Source organism: Podarcis vaucheri (genome assembly GCF_965113315.1).
Source record: "Podarcis vaucheri genome assembly, chromosome: 3".
Taxonomy (NCBI): domain Eukaryota; kingdom Metazoa; phylum Chordata; class Lepidosauria; order Squamata; family Lacertidae; genus Podarcis; species Podarcis vaucheri.
Genome location: NC_138761.1, coordinates 59,464,494 through 59,486,084, shown reverse-complemented (window position 1 = coordinate 59,486,084; position 21,591 = coordinate 59,464,494). Strand labels below are relative to the sequence as shown.

The 21,591-nt window shown below is 40.9% G+C and overlaps 2 protein-coding genes across 14 annotated transcripts in view; one reads left to right on the top strand and one right to left on the bottom strand.

Annotated features, from left to right (window-relative positions):
* The window catches only part of LOC309528111 (uncharacterized protein), a 103,812-nt gene extending 99,960 nt beyond the window's left edge, over window positions 1-3,852 (bottom strand). For 5 of the 11 annotated variants that reach the window (XR_014217514.1, XR_014217515.1, XR_014217516.1 and 2 more), the window contains exon 1: window positions 64-399. Coding sequence is in view for 1 of the 11 variants with exons in the window: in XM_082215369.1 (XP_082071495.1) it covers window positions 64-179 (116 nt within the window). In the remaining 10 variants the exon portion in view is untranslated. The other 6 variants (XR_014217519.1, XR_014217520.1, XR_014217512.1 and 3 more) reach the window with 5 other exon arrangements.
* Window positions 3,853-4,000: 148 nt separating this feature from the next.
* Window positions 4,001-21,591, top strand: part of TAB2 (TGF-beta activated kinase 1 (MAP3K7) binding protein 2) — a 49,510-nt gene continuing 31,919 nt past the window's right edge. Inside the window, exon 1 of one of the 3 annotated variants that reach the window (XM_082215229.1) lies at window positions 4,001-4,330. The gene's annotated coding sequence lies outside the window, so the exon portion shown is untranslated. Of the gene's footprint in view, window positions 4,331-6,432; window positions 6,560-21,591 lie in introns of those variants that run through there. The other 2 variants (XM_082215226.1, XM_082215228.1) reach the window with 2 other exon arrangements.

Sequence of the window (21,591 nt, the reverse complement as noted above, 5' to 3'; positions counted from 1 at the left end):
GAAAACTTAATTTTTGTGCTACAAATGGCTTTGTGTATATGCAGCCTTATACCGAGTACTTACATAACTAGAGTTCCACGCCACCCACAATCTCTGCTGAGTGGTAGCATGATTCCAGGGATTCCAGGTGCTCTCCCAGGGTGTCTGCAGTGTCTTCTAAATACTGCTTCTTTATGCATATTTACACCTGAGTTCAGATGGAGAGGGCATTCACAGCAAGTGGGGCTTGTCCTTCCCAGCAGCACAGCACTGGACTCAGATGCATCCTAAGCAGCTTCCCCATGCCTCTGTAACAGCCCACTCCAGCCAGCCAATATGGCTGCCGCCCTTCAGTCCCTTCATGGAGACTTCCTCCTCCACTTCCTGCTCCTTTTCCCCAGAACCCCTTGCCAAACACAACTCCTCCATCCATTACATCATCCCCAGTGTCCCCTTGACAACCTCTGTTTCAAAAGCCTCTTGCAAAAAGACACTTTTTTCCTGTGGTGACACCACACCCCCAGTTACCCTTGCAACTTTCCCCTCTCAAATCTTCTATTGCCATCACCTTTGTTCTTTCATAGCACCTCTCTAAGGCAATCTCCTGAGGAAACTGCCTTTTTAAGGCCTTGCTAAATCCACTGGTCAAACCCCACATTTACTAATTTCAGAAACTATGAGGAGAACTTGGCACCCGGGAATTTTAGGGATCCTTGCCCCCTGCAAACCCATAACACTGGAAAGAACTTCCCATTCCACTAAATGGGATCTAATTCTGAGTAAACGTTTCTAGTATTACACTATTAATATGTGATTTAGGACCCTGAAATTGCAGCGTTGCTGACATTTCTACATCAATCTACTATAATCAAAGGTACAGAAGTCTAATCCTGCAAGTTAAACTTGGTGCAACAAGTATAACTTTCAAAGTCTCATAATGCAGGTTTTGCCCAGTAAAATCGCTTCCATAAAAAATTGTAATTGATGCTATATGATATGACAGTTAAATAAGCATATGTTTCCACTTGAAGGCCACTGTAGAATAATAACAAAACTTTAGAGGGGAAATGGCCTGGCTAGTTCTAAATCTGAAACCATTTTGAATTAAATACTGTATTAGCAAGTCTTACTTTGCCCTGCCTCCTATTTGGGCTCTGCTAAACAATAGCCACAAAACTTTTAACAAAAGACTTTGCTTCAAACGCAGTGGATATGGTAGATGACATAATCATATTAGAAAAAGTATAAAAAGTGTACTCCAGATATATATCTCACATTGTAATTCTGCACTTTTGCCCTGGTAATATGGGCCAGGATCCAAAGAGTTGGGTACAATTTTAGACTTCTTCTCTTTTCTGAACAGAAGCAGCCTGCTGTGCCACATCACAAACTGCACTTTGCAAGGTCCCTCTCATATTGAAAATAAACTTGAGGGGCACAAGGCAAAAGTTGCCATGGGAGCACAGTATTTGGGTAGTACGTTGGACTCAGGTTGTGATAGTTTGTTTCTCAGCCGTTCCCACACATGACCCCTTGCTAGCCCTGCAATAACATTTTAGTCTTCAGGGCTGATTGCATTGCCATGTGCACCTGTTCTGCACAATATGTGCAGGTTATCCCATCATCCCTTCCACTTTTATAGCGGTGCTGCTGTGCAAATGCCATGACTTCCAACTTTGACAGTAACATTCCAAAAATTAATCTCCTTCCCCTGACATTGGGATCCAAATAGGTACATTTCCATTCAAAGTGCTCTCCTCAAAGTCTGAAATTGTTGTATCAGTAACCAATTCTTTATTTGGGAGATAGCTGATTCTTTCTTTGGAAGATGGCTCGAAGGAATCACAAACATGTAAACTAATTTAAGCAACTATGTTCAGCAAAAGTTGTGTACTTAGCAGATGTGGCTTATCAAGTCAATTCATCTGCTATCAGTAATAGTTGTATTTCCTGCTTAAAATCTTTCCTGTCACTAACAGTGTGCAACTCAAAGAGCTAGGAGCAAATATTTCATAGCAATAAAGTGACCATGGTTTCTCTGTTCCTTTAATGTCATAATCCAGAGTGAAATCAGAAGGGTGTGTGTTAGGAATTCAGTCTCTCTTTCCAGTCTCCCTGTCTAGACAAGTACTGTACCCGTCTAGGGTGTTTGCAAATTGTGTTGGCTAAGTGGGACAGATAAAGGATTCTGCTGGTGTACTGGCAATCCCCTGCTGCCCAGCAGTCTCCCTATCTGAGCTGATCAATATGGTCTTAGATATGGTGTTTAGGAGCCCCACATTCTTAGCAGTGGAAGATGTCAATATCCATGCAAAGGACACCAGGTTGGGGGCAGCTCAGGATGTCGTGATCAGCATTACCACCATGAGGCTGTCCCAAAATGTCATTGGCCCAATACATGTGGCAGAGTGCACATTAGACTTAGTTTTATTGATTGGGTGGGAAGATGGTAGTCTGCAAATGAGGGATTTTACATCGATTGCCTTGCCAGTTCTCTGTTGAAGTTTAGGCTAACAGCAGGTGTATCCTCAAGCTGACAAAAGTTACTTGAAAGAACCTGGAAATGGCTTCCTCCTTATCTCAATGGGTTTGCTCTATCATACTTGTGAATTCCTTATTTACTTCAAACAAAGCAAGTGTGCCTGTGAGTACGCAAGTTGTTGGACACTTGGATGAATGTATTGAGGGGATGCTCATCAAATCTGCAGGTGACACCAAACTGGGAGGGGTAGCCAATACTGCAGAAGACAGGATCAGGATTGGAGAACTGAGTCAAAACTAACAAAATAAATTTCAATAGGGAGAAATGTAAGGTTCTACACTTAGGCAGGAAGAACCAGATGTACAAATATAAGATGGAAGACACGTGGATTGTGAGTAGTAAATGTGAAAAGGATTGAGGGATCTTAATAGACCACAAGCAGCAAGAAAGCTAATGCTATCTGAGGCGGCATCAACAGAAATTTTGTGTCCCGGTCAAGGGAAGTAATAATCCTGCTCTATTCTGCCTTAGTCAGACCACACCTGGAGTACTGTATCCAGTTCTAGGTGCCACAGTTTAAGAAGGATATTGACAAGCTGGAATAAGTGCAGAGGCGGATGACCAAGAAGATAAAGAGTCTGGAAGCTAAGCTTTATGAGGAACAGTTGATGAAACTGGGTATGTTTAGCCTGAGAAAGAAGAAACTGAGAGGAAACATAGCCATCTTCAAATATCTAAAGGACTCTCAAATGTGAGGGAGCAAGCTTGTTTTCCCCTGCTCTGGAGGCTAGGACCTGAACTAGTGAGTTAAAGTTACAAGAAAGGAGATGCCACTAAACATCACAAAGAACTTTTTGTTGGTAAGAGCTGTTTGGCAGTGCAGTGGTCTCCAAAGGAAGGTGGATGGCCATCTGTCATGGATCCTTTAGTTCAAATTCCTGCACGGCAGGGGATTGGACTAGATGACCCCAGGGGTCCCTTCCAACTTTGCTGATTTTGTTTTTATGAAGCACACTCTGCTGAAGTTATTCAAGCTCCACACCCTTCATCTTACACTCTAGATTTCAATTACTTGAAGAGCAAATGCGAATTTGGCCAGGAGGAGGAACTGGGGGAAAGCAGATAAATTAAAAGACAGAGAAATATTTCTGGTAAAGCCATGAGAGTTCACAGAACAGTGGAGGGGGAAGAAAACACGTTTCTCCTCATTCCTCTTGAAAGAGGCGCTCAGCTCTGGCACTTTTGCGCTGCTCCTTGTGAGGAACAGAGTGGGCAGTTGAAGCCGATGGCTGCAAGAGGCCACACTTCTGTCAAACTGACCTCTGCTCTGCTCAGCATTACTAGCCGTCGCCTAGGCAACGAGAGGAGATTCCCCGCCCCCGGCTGCCCTTCCCTTCTTTTTTTCGCCTCGCATCTCGCATCTCGCTCCTCCTCCTCTCCCACTGCTATCCCGTTAGCACTCGGGGCAAGATCTCGCGATGCTTGCCAACTGGAGTGGCCGCCATATTGTGTGACACTATTTTGATTTGGACTCGGCTGGCTGAGACGCGCAGCGAGAGAAGAAGGAGGTGGACGAGGGGGGAGGGACGGGAGCGACTGGGAAGCCGGAACCGTTCCAAGCGAGGTCGGGAGCGGCGCCTGCAAGACACCCACCCGCCCAGCCGAGCCCTCCCTTCCTCTGCCCGCCGCCACAGCAGCACCAGTCACGGAACCCCCCTTCCTCCCTCCCCCGGTGGCGGCGGGAGGAGGAGGCGGCGGCGGCTCAGGAGGGGCTCGGAGGTGTCCGCCTCGCCGGTTGGAGGCTGCGGCGGCGCGGGCGGTAGTGGCGGCGGCTGTGGGAGGCGGAGGCGGAGCCGGTGTCGAAGAAGGGTAAGACTGGACTCCGCGGCCGGAGCGGGCCTGGCGTCGACTGGCTCCTTTTTCCTGCAAAACGCTCGGCCCTCAGAGGCCTGAGAGGGACTGGGCATCCCCCTCCCCTGCTCGGGCCCACTCCGGCCTTCTTCTTTCAGCCCCCCGCCCCCCCCGGCGGAGGGAAGAGGCGGCCGGAGAATCCTGAGGTTACAGGCGGGAACAACCCCAGTCAGCCTCCTTTTCCGAGGGGTGACAGCCCTGCGGGGTCGCTTCTGCAGAGTGCCTTTGCTGGCAGTGCGGGGCTGAGCCAGGCAGAGGTGTGTGTTCAGCCCCAGGGTCAGGATCCCCCCCAGGCAAAGCTGTCACCACCACGCGAACTCCCCAGCTGAGCCCGGAGGCTGCGACTTTTTTATTCCCCTTTCTTACGCGAGAGGGTTTCATTCCCCCTTTGGCCCAGCCCAGCCTGGCTGCTGCTGCCGCCTCCTCCCCAGCAACCCCCTGACGGGAACACGCTGCTGCTGGTCTTGGGAAGAGGCTATCCATCCGATCTCGGTGGTCTCCTTGGATCACGTGTGTCACGGGGAGCGGGTTGTGGCGGGAGGCCTACAAGTCAGGGGGCATCTCTCCTCTCCATGGAAACGAGGGGATGGGGTCACTTTTGCTCCTGGTGGGGCGTAGGAACGCGGGGAGCGGATCCAGACGCCCTCTCAGATCTGCAGAGTAAGCCTCACAAGGTGAGGGTTTATTCACGAGTAAGGACTACAATTCCAGTACTGTACACACTTCACTTGGAATAGAAGGGCAGTGGTCGTGGTGGGATAATCCCTGTTGAACTTAATGTGCAAACGTGCCTTTAATGGAGGTGGAGTTCTGGTGTCTCTCTTGGTCCAGCCCCCTTGGGGTTTTTATACCTCTGCCCCTATTCCTCTGATTACTGGTGTGAATAGGACTTCTGTTACTGCAGCTGTACAGCCATATTCCAGGTTTACTGGAGGAGTAAGGATTCTTTGGGTTAGCCATATAGGACTTAGCTTTTTTCCTTTACTTCTTACTTAAAGTACAGTATGTGCATAGGTGTTGTGCCATTATTCAGTTATGAGACCAGGTAAATGTTCCTGGTGGGATTGTGGCAACTTTAATGCCTGAACCTTTGTAGTCTTCATTGGGAGTAAGTTTCATTCAGTTGAACCATAAATGTGGTTTTACTTGTAGGTAGATGTGTGCTTCGGATTGTTATGAGTCTCAGAGGATTATTGCAGCTTTTCAGTGAAAACATTTTTTTCATTAAGAAGCAGGATTCCAGTCCTAATCCCATTTACCTGGGAGTAAGCCACATTGAACTCAGTAGGACTTCCTTCTGATCAGACATGGTTAGAGTTGTGCTATGATGCATGTTTACACACTGATCACCCATCAATCTTGTTTGCTCAGGCCTGAAACTGCATTGCTTAGAAGACGTAGTCAGAAGTAGGGTCCATTCATTTAAATGAAGCTTACTCAAAATTAAGTGGGCTTAGGACACCAGCAAACAATTGCTGCCCACATAAGGTTCTGGTGGTACTGAAACTTCAGATTTATTTTCTATACATTAGATTTCAGGCAAGTGGACACAAGGAGAGGGCAGAAAAACTGGTGTGAGATGGAAAGAAAAGCATCCATAGAAGATAACAGAAAAGGGGGAAAACTGCACAAAAGGAAGAGGAGATTTGGCTGCTCAGGGAGGGAGAACCTTAGTTAACCTTAATTAAATTAATAAGCAAATCCTATGCATTTCTATTTAGAAGAAAGACCCACTTATTTTAATGGGATTAACTCTCAAGTAAGTATACACAAGACTGGAACTTTTATGTTTCAGTGTTGATTTGGAATGAACATTAGTTTTTTAAAAAATAAATGTAAAATGACAAGACTTTGCAAATTAAAAAGAAAGCTCTTTGCTTTAGAACTACTGCTCTATGTTGCTTCAGTTGGGCAAATCTATGGAGCTTCTTCAAACTTCACCATCCAGCAACGGGGCAACAAATAAGAAATGCTGCCTATATTAGGTTCTGAGGGTGCTGAACGTTTTCCCCAAATCCTCTTCATTTTGATTTCAGGCAAGTTGACATTAGGGAGGGGGAAGAGTTACAGAGAAGTGGATTGAAGTGACAGAGAAGGTGACGCAAGGTGGAAGAAAGTGAACAGCATAAAAAGGGAAGTGAGAGGGAGACAGAGGCAACACCAGCAGATGAAAGGAAACAGAAGAAGGTGAGCAGGGAAGGATAGAGATGTTTGAGAAGGTGAAGAGAATGTGGAAGAAGGCATGAGCAGAGAGAAAAAGGCAACAGGTAAATTAGCTGGCGATAGAAAAGATTGTGAAAGAGGATGAGATGAGAACAGGTAACAGAGAAAGGACTAAAAAAAGTGGATGGAGGACACAATGATAAGGCATAAGGTCAGTGGACAGAAAAATAAAGGAATGACAGGTGGTGGTGGACAAAATGTGCAAGCAGGTAGGTAAAGAAAAAAAGTACCAGCCGGTGACAGAGAAGGAAAGGTGGTGGCGAAAGTTACAGAAATCAAGAAAGTGATAGAAAGACCTTTTTTGGTAAGAAAATGCAAACATAACGGTGATTTGTGATTTGCTCTCTTGCTCAATATTAACCACGGGCTTCGCTGAGGAGAAAACCCCCAGAAATCAAAGAGATGGTACAATTACTAAAAGGGTTCAAAAGTGTGACCAACAGTACATGAAATATTGGTTGACTTGTACTGAACAATATATGTCACTACCTCAGTGTGTGATATGTAGTGAGATGCGAGCACTATTAAGTATACATTAAAAGTGGAAATGTAAAAGTGGATCATATGTTCTTGGTTGGGAGTTAGAGATGGGTCTCTACCCTGGACTTTTTGGAGACTGCAAAACTAGGAGATAAGTTTGTGAGTCAGAGTGGTGATAGTTCCATTTTGTAAATGAAGAGGAGAGCCTTGAGCTTGGCCACCTAATCTGTTTGTGGATGAGCTAGGATTTGCACTTCAGTCTAGAATCCAGAACCCTTTCAGAGGATGTAATATTGGAGTTACTTGCCATGTATGAAGGTGTGTACTCGGACCAGCCACTGAGGAGGCCTTGGAGAGGTGATAGAAAACTTTCCCTTCATGAACTTGAAGGTCTTTTTTAGTTAATGCTTGATGTGTTTTCCCCTTTCTTTTGCAACAAACAGTTCCTTCCACTGACTTTCACTATCTGGATTTGATCTAGAAAGTTTGGGTTAGTTATTTATTAAAATATTTATATTCCACATTTCCCGTTCCTTTGAAAGAGCATTCAAATTGTGTAATAATATTTCAATTAAAACAATGATAGATTATTTAAAAAGCAAATACAGTACAAAAATTAAAAGATTCAAACAACTAATTTGGACAGTATTTAGTCATAGCCTAAAAGTTCTGCAAAACAGAATAGTATTTATTAAGCCCTGGAAAGTCATCAAGGATGGGGGCATACAAGCAGGGAATTCCAGTGTCTGAACACCACTGAACAGTGGAAAGGCTCGTTTCCAGGTTCCCACTAGATGTACTTCTGGTTCTAATTCACTGAACTTTAGAGGTAATGATCAGCATCTTAAATTGTCATGTTAAGTGAACCAGCCAAAACAGCTGAAGTTAATAGTGGTCACATAGTCTCTAGCACTTTCCATAGTAAAAATTCTTACTGTTGCATTCTGCACAAACTAAAGGTTGCAAGCACTGTTCAAGGGCTGCCCCGTGTAGAGTGTGTTTCAGTCATCCAACCTGGATGTCACTAAGACATGTGTGACCCTTGCCAGACCATCTTTTCCCAGGAACCTAACCTGAGCAAAAGCATTGTTGGCCATGATTGCTAGATTGGCATCCAGGAGCAAATAACTTTGGCACTGATTTTTTTTTTAAGAGAAGCAAAGCCCTGTCCAGGTTATAGTCACATTCTTGGATCAGCTCTCCCATTGACCAGTAGCAATCCCTCTTATTAGATCATATGCATTCATTTACTGCTAAACACCAGCTAAGAGCCTCCACGGGTTCCTTGGACTTGGGACAAAAAGGAGATATAGAATTGGGTGTCATCACAGCAACGGTGCCCCCAAATTCCTGAATAACTCTTCCTAGCAGTTTAATGTAGATGTTAAATACTATAAAGGGCAGAATGGAACTCGGCTGAATCTTACAGACTGGAAGTAATGGGGCTGAGCATTAGTTCCCCCAGCTTGTACCATCACCTGGAACCTACTGTCAATGAGGACTAGGATTACCAGAAAATTGTGTCCCAGGCCCAGCTCCATCCTGACAGTAGAGAATGATACCATAGTCATGGTACTGAAAGCAATTGAGAGGTCCTGTGAAACCCAGAAGGTTGTGCTTCCTCTGTCCAATATATAGCAGATTTTTTCCTCCTTCAATGGGTTTTCATAAAGATAAGCTTGATTTAGTTCTATGTGTATGAGTCTACCCATTTTGCCAGGAGAAGGGCTTCAGTAATGTTCCCTTTCAAAGATGGGAGGAATGCCCTCCCATCAGATGCCAAGGAAATAAATATCTATCTGGCTTTTAGAAGACATCTGAAGGCAGCCTTATACAGGGAGGGTTTAAATGTTTGAAGTTTTTAATGTTTGAGTATTTTGTTGGAAGCCGCCCAGAGTGATGGGAGGCATATAAAAAATATAATCATCATCAAGGCTGCTACCAGTTTCCAGATAAACCAACTCCAAGCCATGGTTCATGAAGCTGGCTTTTTAAATCAGTTTGTTTTAAGCCACAACCTCTCGCTTGTATATAATACCAAGCAAGGATTATTTGAAAGTGAAACTTCAAGGTTTCTTCTTGCCATGTGAGAGCAGGTGTGTACAGTGGTGCCTCGCAAGACGAAAAGAATCCGTTCTGTGATTCTCTTCGTCTAGCGGTTTTTTCGTCTTGCGAAGCAAGCCCATTGAAGGATTAGCGCTATTAGCGGCTTTTAGCGGCTTATCTGCTGATCGGATCCGCTGATAAGCTGCTTAGCGGCTTAGAAAAAGGGGGGAGGAAAAAAAACCAGCAGGAACTCGCAAGACATTGTCGTCTTGCGAAGCAATCCCATAGGAAATTCGTTTTGCGAAGCACCTCCAAAACGGAAAACTCTTTCGTCTAGCGAGTTTTTCATCTTGCGGGGCACCACTGTATGTGTGTAAGCAAGCCTGAGGCTTTGCTGTGACTCACATTAGCTCTTGCACATAGTGCTAAACCATCCTTGTGTCACATGTGAAGTAGCCCATTAAATCTATGTACTAACTAGTTTTTTTAAAAGGTTTGCAGCCAGCAGCATTGGACAACTCTCCCTCACCTTGTTAAATCTCAGAACAACGAGAAAAGAGTTTATGGTATTGGAGGGAGGGAAGGTAGTAGGTCTAGGGTAGGAGATGCTCCATTGTATGAAATCCTTCATTGTGTGTGTATTTACCAAATTTGGCAGTGGTACTTAAGAGTAAAAATCTTTCCTGCAAATATATATTGGGTTTGTGCCTATATTTTTGGATGATAGTATTTTCTTTTGTTTGGGTTAATTTTAGTTAGCTAAAAGCAATTTCTGTTTGTTGGAACAGCTGGTTTGCTGCTTTTATCATGCTGCTAGATCAAGTGTATTTTTTGGAAGAGTTCAGCAGTTGTTAAAAGCCATATAAGTAAACTTCTCAACAGTTACTTTTGATGAACCATAGTTAAGATATCCCTTTTTGAGTTTGAGACAGGATGGGTAAAACTGGGACTGCCATTGATAAAGAGTGAACACTAGTTTTCTTTTTCTAAACCGTATGCAAGTATTTGGAAGTCACTTTACTAAGGGACAGAATTTTACGAAGGAAGCAATAGTGAATGCTGTACTCTTCGAGTAGAATTCAGTGTTGTGCTTTTAAAATTGTTCTGTCTGCAAAAGCATTGCAGCTTGCTAGATGGAATGATGCACCCTCTCCCCCCCCCCATGTGCTGCTCTGGGGTTTCTCCCAACCTCCAAGAGCCATTTCTTGGAGGAGGGAGGGAGCCTTGTTGGGTAAGCAGAAATTCTTGCACCGGGGTTCCCCTGATGGGGCTGATGTGGTGAATCCAGCCCTTTGAGGTTCTACACACTGTAAAGCAATGTTTAGATCCTGGTCTAGTGCATATTGGCTATGGCATGCAAATACTGGTGTTAACTAAGAATATAATGTGTGTCATCTACGTTTATAATATTTAAAAAGTTAGTGCCACTAGTGGAATGTTTGCTGAGTAGACATGCAATAACTGCTGGAGCTCTAGGCATTTGGTGGTAGAAATATGAAACACAAAAGCACTGGATAATACTTTAATATGTATACTGTATTGAGTAATAACAACAGGTGAGATCTGCTTGAAAATGTTGCAGTGTAGAGTGCTCCGGTTCAGAGAGTTAAGCCCTTTTTCCAGAGCTATCTTCCCTTCTCTGACTTTGCCATACCCCTTCACCTGATGCTCAGCATTCTGTAGCCACAGAGCATGCTCATGTCTTACCTCTTGGCATTTTTTCCTAAATATTGTTTGTGTGTCTACAAACTTTGGGCTTCCCCTGAGCACTCTGATAGCTCCCACTTTTTCCAGTTGGTGCTGTTTTGGTTCTAATCCTGTCAGCACTTGACAGCTGGGATTACCGTCAAAGTAATAATTTTAATGCAGTTGTTAAGAGTTCAATAACAATATTTTGAATTTTCATAGAAACCTTAGCGCCTTCCATTAGAGTCAGTTGCTGAAAAGTCAGAAATCATTTTAATTAGTTGCTGTCAATTTTTATTTAAGTAATACTTATCAAAAAGGCAAAGCATCTTACCTTTTGAATTTTGAATGGAAATGTAGTACTGCTATCCTGAATCTATAAAAAAAAAAATTGTTGCTTCAGCTGCATTTCATATCTTTCTTCAATGATGATATGATGAAAAATTTAAATTGACATTGCTTAATGTACGTGGTTCAGCCTAATTTGCTCAGTGTAAATTTTACTATTCTTTATTCACTAATATTACTGAATGAGTTAAGTATTGACACTGGAAGGGGCAAACGTTTCAGTTCTTAGCAGTCATAAGTTTTGAATAGGGCTAGCAAAGAAGTGTGCCCCTTACTGTACTCGGAGGGGCACACCAGAAATCTGTCATAAGCTAATTTCAGGCCTTAGTTTGAGTGAGTATGTGGACCTGCAGAAGCCCTCCCAAGTTTTACCTATATACCTAGAACATGTGAAACAGTATAAACAATACCTTTGAGGATGTACATAGCATATTTTTCTTGGTATTGAATTCTTGCAGCCAGTCTCTACATTTTAGGATGAGTTTTCAAGTCAGAATCTGTCGCTTTCTGGAGAATTTGATCTCTGTATATAATGTCATTGTATCACTTTCTGATCTTGGTCAATACTGCACTGTAGCTGAAATACATTTAGTTTTTGAAATATACTTTTCATTGTTTTTCAAAAATCTTACAGATATAATAGTTTAAAAAGTGATTTATTTTGTCCTTTTGTATACCTTCTTTTCCCCTTTTCTTTTAGCATCTTAGCTACCATGCTTTCAAATGTGTCTTTGTCATAATGAAAGCTATCAGCATGCACTTTTATAAAGAAGCTGTAGTTCTTGGGGGTGGGGGTAAATTACAATTTTTGCTGGGGTGTTTTATGATGTTATTATAGATAGTTGTTATATCTCTTTATCTTTAATTAAAAAAAGAAAAAACAGCCCACAAGTGACATGGCACTATGTTGGTTCTTGGACATTCATTGTTTCTTTGTATATGTGCATGCTTTAAATGTGGTGTTTCCCCCACATGCTGTTGTTAATGTGCTATGCTGTTACTAACTTGAATGTATGTTGGGGGTTTAAGTATTTTGTTTGTTGTTATTTAGGGTCTCTTTGGAACTAGAGGAGGGATCAATTTTTTCATATAAATAAACTACACTTCCGACATAAACCGTATGCTGGAGAGGTACAAGTTCTTCATATGTGCCTTTTCTCTACATAGAGATGATCTAGCCGCTGTTTCATACATAGCATTTCCCTATATGGGAATGAACCCTACATACAAAAATGACATACATAAAGAAGTTGTACCTGTCCAGACCACATTTTGTTGGAAAAGTGTAGTGTAACCCATCCTGACTTTAATATTAGTTAGAGGAAAGATATCCAGTTATGCAGATATTTCAGAAGTAGAATGTAGTGTTTACTCTGTTACTCTTTTGTGTTGAGAATATTCTGTTCCCCCTTCATCTTAATCAGCAAGAGCCATTTTAAGTGCAGAGATTTCTATTTGTCATATCTAGTTCTAGCTGATCCATAAGATTAATTTATTGTTAGGGCTAATAGAGAGCACCTTGCAAGGAATTTCACTGCAATACTACTTTGGTGATAGGTGTGGATCAGAAAATTGTCCTAGAAATTGGGAGGTCTCTCATCTCCCATAAGTGGTTTTTGGCCTGGAAAATTATTGCTGGGATATTTAAGCCTACTTTATTAAATATTTGTCAGTGGAAAAGGGTGAATTGCATCTAATTGACAATGCAACAGTAACCATGTATACTCAAACATAACTCCTGTTGAATTCAGTGGGGCTGCCCCCAGGAAGAGGGTTGCAGCCCCAGTCATATTTATAAAAGACCCATTCGTATGAATGGATTAAGTTAGTTGTGAGATGCTTAAAGTTGATTGATTTCTATAGATCTACTCTGAGTATGACTTACATTTTTTAAAGTCCGGTTTCCATTTTGTGATAGTGAAGTGAAACTTTGGTAAAGAGAGAGTATTTTTAAGCCAGAAGTCTAAATAACTGAATACATAGGGTACCATCTGCCATCAAGCATTGTGGTTAAGAATAATGGAAAGAGTCTGCATGCCAGATAAAGTAGAGTTTCTGAACTCATTACAAATTCAAGGCTGAGCAATCCAACTCCTTTGAATGTTTCAGCAGCATTTAACATTCAATCACTGTCGTCGTTGTCTAGTAGTTCCTTTTTCTTTTTTACAAGAAAGAGAATTAAAATACATATTGATTCAAGTTTGTTATTTTCAGTTGTACTCAAAGTACAAATATTTAAATAGCTTAACTGAAATTTGTTTCTTCCAGCAAAGCATAAACTTTCTTTGAAGCTTTTATTACATCATTGGCACTATCTGTGTTGTATATAATAATTACTTCAGTAAATTTGTTGTAAAAAAGCAAAATCAGCGAAGATCTTGAAAAATCAAGTTAATCCATACTTAATATATTTTATGGCAGAAAAATAAACCTAGGCAACTAAATATATTATTATTATTGAAAAATATGAAATGCAAGGTACAATTCCATTAAAATTCAGTATTCAGTGGCTATGTGCCCAACAACTGATGCAATGATTTCTAGAGAATGTTTTGTTGCTGTACCTGTGTAAAGTTTTCCACCAGAAAATCTGAATGGGGTATGGGGGGCAATGTTTTTCTTGCAGAACACAGTGTTTTAACAGTTCTAGAAATAATTAAATCAGATACAAGGAAAGTCACTTTGTGATAAACATGGCCCTTCTATAAAATGGCTGTGCATGGTCATTTTTTATGGGAATATGGAAAATTGTACCCATACTATTCTGAGCATGCATGCAGATCAAATTTCACTTTCTTTAGTGATAAGCAATTTAAAACTTACTCAATCCTGTTAAGAGCATGTGTGGAATTCAGTCAGCTTTTACTGCAAGGAAATAAATGCTTCAGAACAGTACGTCTGTTGTTGTGCTTAGTAGTTGAGAGTAAAACTTCTGTTTTGGAGCTGCAGGGCATGGCATCCTTTTAAAAAAGTCAGCGATAAAAGACAACATTCAAGTTCTAACTTCTACATTAACTGCTAATATGTATTTAACATTTCCAGATTGAAATGTGTATTTAACATTTCCAGATTCATATATCTATAAAGGAACATGCCTTTTTCTTATGGAGATCAGTTAAAAAAGAATCAGTGGTGCTTCCTTTGAATTTAGTTTGTTTAATCTGTGAAATTGCAATCTTGTCTGTAATGCACACAGGCAGATCTAGTGGGCTTAAGGGAGAGGTGAATGTATACAGTACTGTTTAGGGCTACTGCCTTAGTTTAATGATACTAAGGCTACATAAATTTATACCATTTTAGTAAATTCTAAACATTTTGTTGTGTTTCTAGTGATCACCAAAGAAGAAGAAGAAGTTCTTTCCCATATCTCTTTTGCTGTTACTCAGACAAAGCTTTGCTTTCTTTGGATATCCACAATATGTGCATGTGCACTTGTAAGTTCAATTGGACTTCCTTCCATGTGAGTGGACTTCCACCCCCAACCTGCGGCCCTCCAGATGTTTTGGCCTACAACTCCCATGATCCCTAGCTAGCAGGACCAGTGGTCAGGGATGATGGGAATTATGGTCCAAAACATCTGGAGGGCCGAAGCTTGGGGATGCCTGGCCTAGAACCATATTTGATGAGTGGGTTCTCATCTAGTCTAGCAGTGTGCTCTGTATTTTTTATTAACTTCCTGTTCTTCATTTGCATTCTAGAAATCTCAGGCCCACGCCTTCTTTTGCTCTATGGCAGACGTTGCCAGTTTCTTCTTCAGCTCTAGCCTGGCCACGGGTGGTTTTTTTATAAGTCAAAAACATAATGGAAACTAAAGGGTTGGGCTTTGATGTGGGATATCTAAGTAAAAATTCTCACTTGGTTGTGGGTGATCATGGCCTAAGACAGGATTCTTTTTCTTTAAAGCAGGGGTTGTTGCAGTTGGTTTGTATATATGGCGCGCTACAGTGCTCCTCCTTCAGCATTCTAAAGAATGGCGATCTTTGAGATCTGTTAGAGTATGGGAAAAAATTGTGGAGGGGTTCAGCTGTCTTAGTGCCCCCACTCCGCTCTGAGGAAAGACACTAGCATCTTTCATCAGAGTGCAACATTGGGATGACTGGCTGAGTTAGCCTTGGATAATTGTAAGGGAAAGCAACAACATTTGGGCATTTTAGTTCAAAAGCTGGTTAAAGGGGAATGAGACATGGCAGAGGTTATAAAATTATGCATGATATGGATCAAATGATTAGGATAAGTCTGTCAATACTGATAAATCTATTGAACTTGAGCTGTAGAGGCAGTGTGTATCTTCGTACCACTTGCAGGGGGAGCAGTAGGGGGATATGGTTACTGTTTTCAAATTCTTCTTGTGGGCTTTCTAGAGGCATGTGATTGGCCACTGTAGGCAAACAGGATGTTGGGGCTAAGTGGACCTTTTCTTTGATCCAGCACAGATACTCTTAAGAGTCTGTAGTTGTTCTCCTTTTTACTATAGAAAATTTTGTCTTGAAGCTATAGTTTTATTTTTGCCAGTTTCTGTGGAAAAGCCCACATCTGCATTTTTAAATTGGCCCTTTTAAAACCCACAATTTAGTATTTTTGCTGGGAAAGCATTAGGAAATTGGAATTGGTGAGATTTGGAATGTTAACCTTGTGTTTGAGATAGAATAATAGTTGAACATTCTTTACAGCTTATCTCCTCTAAAAATTACTTAGGGTTCTTCGCAAAGGTGACTGTCAATTTTCTTTCTGACGTGGTGTATATAATATGCATGTTTCAGCCTGTAGTTCTGAGTGTACTTGTGGCTGATTTTTCTCCAGTTCCTCCTTTGCAGTGTAGCTTCTGAGCCATATCCCAAGCTTCCTCTTTAAGCCCTCCAACCCTTAGGAGACCCATTAGCTACCCTCACCTGGTTCAGGCAGCTATTCAAGGCCATTTCCAGGCTGTGGCTGCTGTCACATGCTGACAGTTTTTAGGAGCCAGAGCTGAGAGCTGAGTCAGGGTGGGGACCAAAGGTGGGCAAACTACCACAGAAGGAATATGACTTGTCTCCCGCCAGGGGTACTATCCCTCCCCTAACACCCCATACACCCCAAACTTCCAGCGTACACTCAGTATATCATCCATTTTTCAGGCATTTGGCCTTTGTTTGTAACTTCAGATTTTCCCCTGGAAATGATGTATTTTAAAATGTTGACTGTAACTTTTCACAGGTGTTTAATCAGAAACGACCATTATAACCATGTGCAAAATAGGCAGTTATAAATTGAAGAAATATATTTCAATAGCACTCCAACCCTGAGCTAGGGAAGTTTTTAATATTTGATGTTGTATTGTGTTTTAATTTGTTGGAAGCCACCCAGAGTGGCTAGGGGAACCCAGTCAGATGGGTGGCTTATTATTATTATTATTATTATTATTATTCCCTAATTTTTTCTTGACTGCGGTTGTTTTCTGCATGTTACATGTTTTAGAACTTTGGGGTCTCAACTGACCATTAGTCCAGGAGTTGCAGAATGTTCAAAATTGCTTTCTAAAGAAAGTATTGGCCCTCCCTGCTGGTATTCCTATTGCGTATATCCATGCAGAAGTGGGTTGGCCTTCTGATCAGGCAAAAAAGCCAGTTCACCTCTTAAATTTTCAGAAGAGAATGCTAACTATGCCATCTTCACACTTGGTTTCTATAGTTTATGGCTCACCCCCTTAAATTCTGCTTTACACCTACAATCCAGTGACATATATCAATCTCTGTTGAATTTCCTTGCGTATGAGAGAGCTTTGACTGATGTGTTAACTATCCATTCTTTGAGATTTTTTAGACTGTATCCATGTTTCAAGGTAGACCATGCAAAAGCTATCTATTTGGAGTTAATTACTCTGGCTCCCCATAAAATTGCTTTTATGGAATTAAGACTTGGTGTTTTACGCTCTGCCTTTTTGGATGGCAGCTATAAGAAATTCTCCTTGGAACAGCATTTATGTGCGAGGTGTAAAACAGCATTGAGGACGTTGTTCACCATATTACTCAGTGCCCTCTATATAAGATCCTGATGAAGAATACTTGCTGTGAGTTTACTCACAGAAATAATTTTGTTACACCAAGTGAGTTTGTGTGCTTTTTGCTGTTAGAGAAAGTTTAAATTGCGTTACCTTGTGTCTGTCTGTATTTGTGCTAGCTGCTAGGAAATTGAAGAGTCATATTTGTGGCTCATCTTTGAGTGTGTGTTATCCTTGCTGTGGTTTATAGCTAAACAAATAAAATCGCTACTACTTCTACTTTGATAGTTGAAGCTTGGAGTTCATGAAAGGATTGGAAAAACATATATTAAACCAAGCCTTTAAATTGTTGAAAGTTTCTTAACTTGGGTGGTGTTCAACTAAATTTTACTCAGAGTAGACTCACTTGAAATTGGTAGCCCACTAGGTCTTCTCTGAGTAAAACATCGTTGAATACCACTCCCTGTCATTACTGTTATGTTATATACACACTTATGTTATATACACACATATATACACACATACAGTATATACTGTTACGTTATATACACACTTTCAGTTGCACACCAATTACTTTTTCATATGGGGGCAGATAGCTTCAGCAACTGGCAGCAGTTGCGGGTACAGGTAGGGTGCAGAAAACTGATAAGTAGTTTCCCTTGTCCTGATGCATTTTGCAAAGAAGATTATTTCCCTGCATTTCTGTTGGTGTATCATCATTATCTCAGAATACCTTGTATATATTGGGTAGATATTCTGTTTCTGAATTCAAGCCGAAGGTACTGCTGAAAAGCTTGGGAGTAGTGCATGTTTACGTGGCTACATTATTAAGCCTTTTAAACCACACCACAGGCTAAGCATTTATATAGACATAATGTTGTTGTGTCTCCAATTCATAGTTTGAAGCATTAGGAGCTCAGTTCCATGGTTTGCCATTAAAGGTGATCTAGGCAAACTTTGGTTTGCACAACTCATAGTTTGACGAGTTTGGTTCTAATAGCAAACAATGGCTTGCTGAGAGAGAAAAACGGAAGGGTAGGAAGGGTGGCTGGAATATACAAATTGCAAGGTTTGTTCATGTAATGTCCAATGAAGTCTCAATGTGGATGGAAAATAGAGCTAGAAGCCTGATGGTCACTTTTGTTGGCTTGTGTCATTTTCCATTTTGTGCAAGAAGACTTTCATATCGATTGTGATACTGTTCTTTCTCAAAGTTTAAGGAGCCAGCATTTCATTGTGATAGACTAGGAGTTGTGAGCAAGGTAATATTTTGTTCAGATTGCGAAGCATAATCATTGTCAGCAGAGAGCTTCCTTGCACACTTTCCTCACAATTAGTCGCCTGGTTTGCATATGACATTAATTAAACCATGGCTTAATGTTATGTGTGAATCCGGCCCAGGAGTTTAACTATGGTTAAAGGTTGCTCAGTAACCAAGGTTTGTAGTTGGTTTATATATCTTTGTTAATGTTGACCATATCTTAGTGAATCTAGACTATGGTTAAGAAGCCATCACCACCCAAAAATATAGAGGTGCAAATGAAGATCAGTAGAAAATTCAAACCACCCGCAAAGTTCTGCTGCTTTTGCAAGTAGTTCTAACTATTCTATGATGTAATAAACAAAGGTTTAATTATCATCTGCCAGATGCCTCAGATTTAACTATGGCTTGTTAACCATGGTTAATGTTAACTACATTTATCATTAGCCATGGTTTAATGTTAATGTATAAACCAGGGGAAATGCAGAAGAGTTGTAGTGCATGGTATTAGTAGTGTTCATCACTTGGAAATACATATATCCTATTTTATATTTAGCAGTAATGTTTTAATTTTGCATTTAAATCAGAAACCAAGTAAGTACCTAATTTAGGAGTTGTTTCCCTCAGCAGATAGCAAAATAACCTCAGTTTTGTGCTGTAATTTATGACTAGACATGGAATAATACTTACTGTGTTGAAGTGACTGTGAAGCCTGGTGCAAAGTGAGTGAATGGCCCTGCCACTTTTTCTGAAGAGTGGGATTATTCTTTTAGATCACTGGATTTTGAGGGTTGTTAGAAATGGTGAGAGATATTCTTACTGCTTCTGACCACACCAAAGCTGAGACAAAGTGCAGATAGAACCATAACCTCCCCTTGAATCTTTTAGAATGTGTCAAATGATTTGGGCCACAATGTGCTGTAAAGCACCTTGGAAGCACCTTGCTTCTACTTCCAAGTGTCTGTAAAGCCAGGCCTAATGTGAAAGTCTGAGCACCATCTCTTCTTCTGTGTGTGTCCAAGGACTGGAACTGGGAAGGGGGTTGAGAGCACCACAGTTACTGTTTTTAAATCTCTTCCTTTGGGGGGGGACCTTTGAAATTGTTACCCCAAAGCATGGTTTTTTTTAATGTAATGGGCTTCTTCTTTAGCCTTGGATTCCTCTTGGAGTGCCATGAGTAGGCATTTGGACCATACACACAAGTTGTAGCAGCTTGGTGGCAACTGTCAAAAGTGCACCCACCAAATGGGGATTGGGAAAACTGGGCTCTATTACGGGGTCCTTGAGGACAGGAGACCTGTGCATACCATGGGCTAGATGAAGTCCATTTGGACTTAACTGGAGAGTTTCAGAAAACTAAATGTTTTTATCTGGTTTTGCAACCATGTTTTCCTTTTGTGTGTGTGTGTGTCATGAATGCTTAAAACAAACCTTTATAAAAGCTTATCTGGGTCCCCACAAGCCTCTTGTCCAGACTCTGTTTTCTGTGCCTTTTAGCCCCTACTGCTTTTACATTGTTTTGTTTTCTTCAACAACCATGAACATTGGTGCCACAGAGTGATAAAAAAGTTAAGCTGTGTTTATCATGATTGTAAAAATAGTACATCTGCATCAAGAACTATGTTTTGTTTTTCATTCACTTAGTTTTGTTTCATTTGTTTTGTTTTCTACCTCATTTTCTACTTTTATAAATAAAGTTTTTGAAAATAAAAATGAACAATGTTTTGCTACAATGATGACTGTTGAAATTGTTTGGCAGACTGGTGTTCAGTAGCATGCACAGTTTCCCGATGACCTATGTAAGTTGCACATCTTGGCACTTCTTCTGGATTCGCAATTACCATTTGGAATATGTCTTTTCTTCTTGCCAGATACAATTCATGCCATTGCCAGAAGCGTTTACCAAATCATGCAAGAAAGATGTAGTTAACAGTTTAACAGACCTTTAGATGTAGAAAGATCTTGTGGACGGTTTGCAGATGTGTTCATTGTACACTTTGTCAGATTATTAGAATTCGGTTTATACAGTATATGATTGTTTTTGGAGTAGGTTAATGTTGGAAGCTGGCTTTTAGATTTATATGTAGATAGATAGTTATACAGAAGAAACAATGATACTTGATTTATTTCATCACATCACAATCAGGCATGACTCAAAATCAGAATCCAGTGCAGAATTTTGCAGGTAGAGGCTGGCTCAAGTCTCAGGGTCATCTATTAAGTTCAGTGGGACAAAGTACACAAGTTTCAACATGAGCTGAGAGACAGCAAACCCTGATATCATCAGGGCAGATGGGTAGATTAACCCATTTCCTAGTTGTGTCACTGAGTATTTGCCTAACATCACTATAACACAGAATTTGGTGCAGGGACCTCATCAGATGTTGTCTAATGCTGCCATGGGAGGGAGGGCCCTTAAGGTCGATATATATTCACATTGGTGAAACATGAAAACTGCCCACATTACAAGGTAGAGAATGATGGCTTTGCTTGCTGGGAAATGGGTGTATATTCTCTTTCCTGGTCTCCTCTCAAGGAACATATAGAAACATATGGTGCAACAGCCAAGTGCAGTCTTAATTCAAAACTTTGCCAGTGGAAATGAAAATGCACCAATCTGTGGTAGCTAAGTTTTAGAGAGAGTAAATTATTGAAGCTCCATTATAGTTCTTTCTGCTTGTAAAATGGTACTCTGGAACTATGGTTATAGTGTTTTCAAGTGGAAAGTTACATTTGTACAGAAGGAATGATTGGATGAAATCATGTTAGTGCAAAGTTAGCATTTAACGTTTTACATGCAAGTGAGCTTCCTGCTTGAAATCTTTAGTGCCTGTCAATTTGAAGTTAGGGGTGTTTTGTGTGCAGATCTTAAGCTTGTTCATTTGCTAGTTTTCTTCTAGATGAGCCAGTGTAGACTCTCGAAGCTTTGTCGGATAAAGAAAACCACAGTATTTCAAATGTTTGAAATAATTTCTTTCCACACCAGGAATTAACTATACCACCTCATTTAATGTAACCAACTGTTCATTTTCAACATGGTGGTGACTTATTTTATGGAAAGAATAGCAATTTTCATTCCTTATTGGAAAGAGATTTACTTTAAAAGGGAAAGAGGATAGGAAATGAAATTTTTAAGTCTACCTCAACATTGTGTAGCTTGGAATGTTGTTGCCAGAAACAGTGTGGATTACTTGCCCA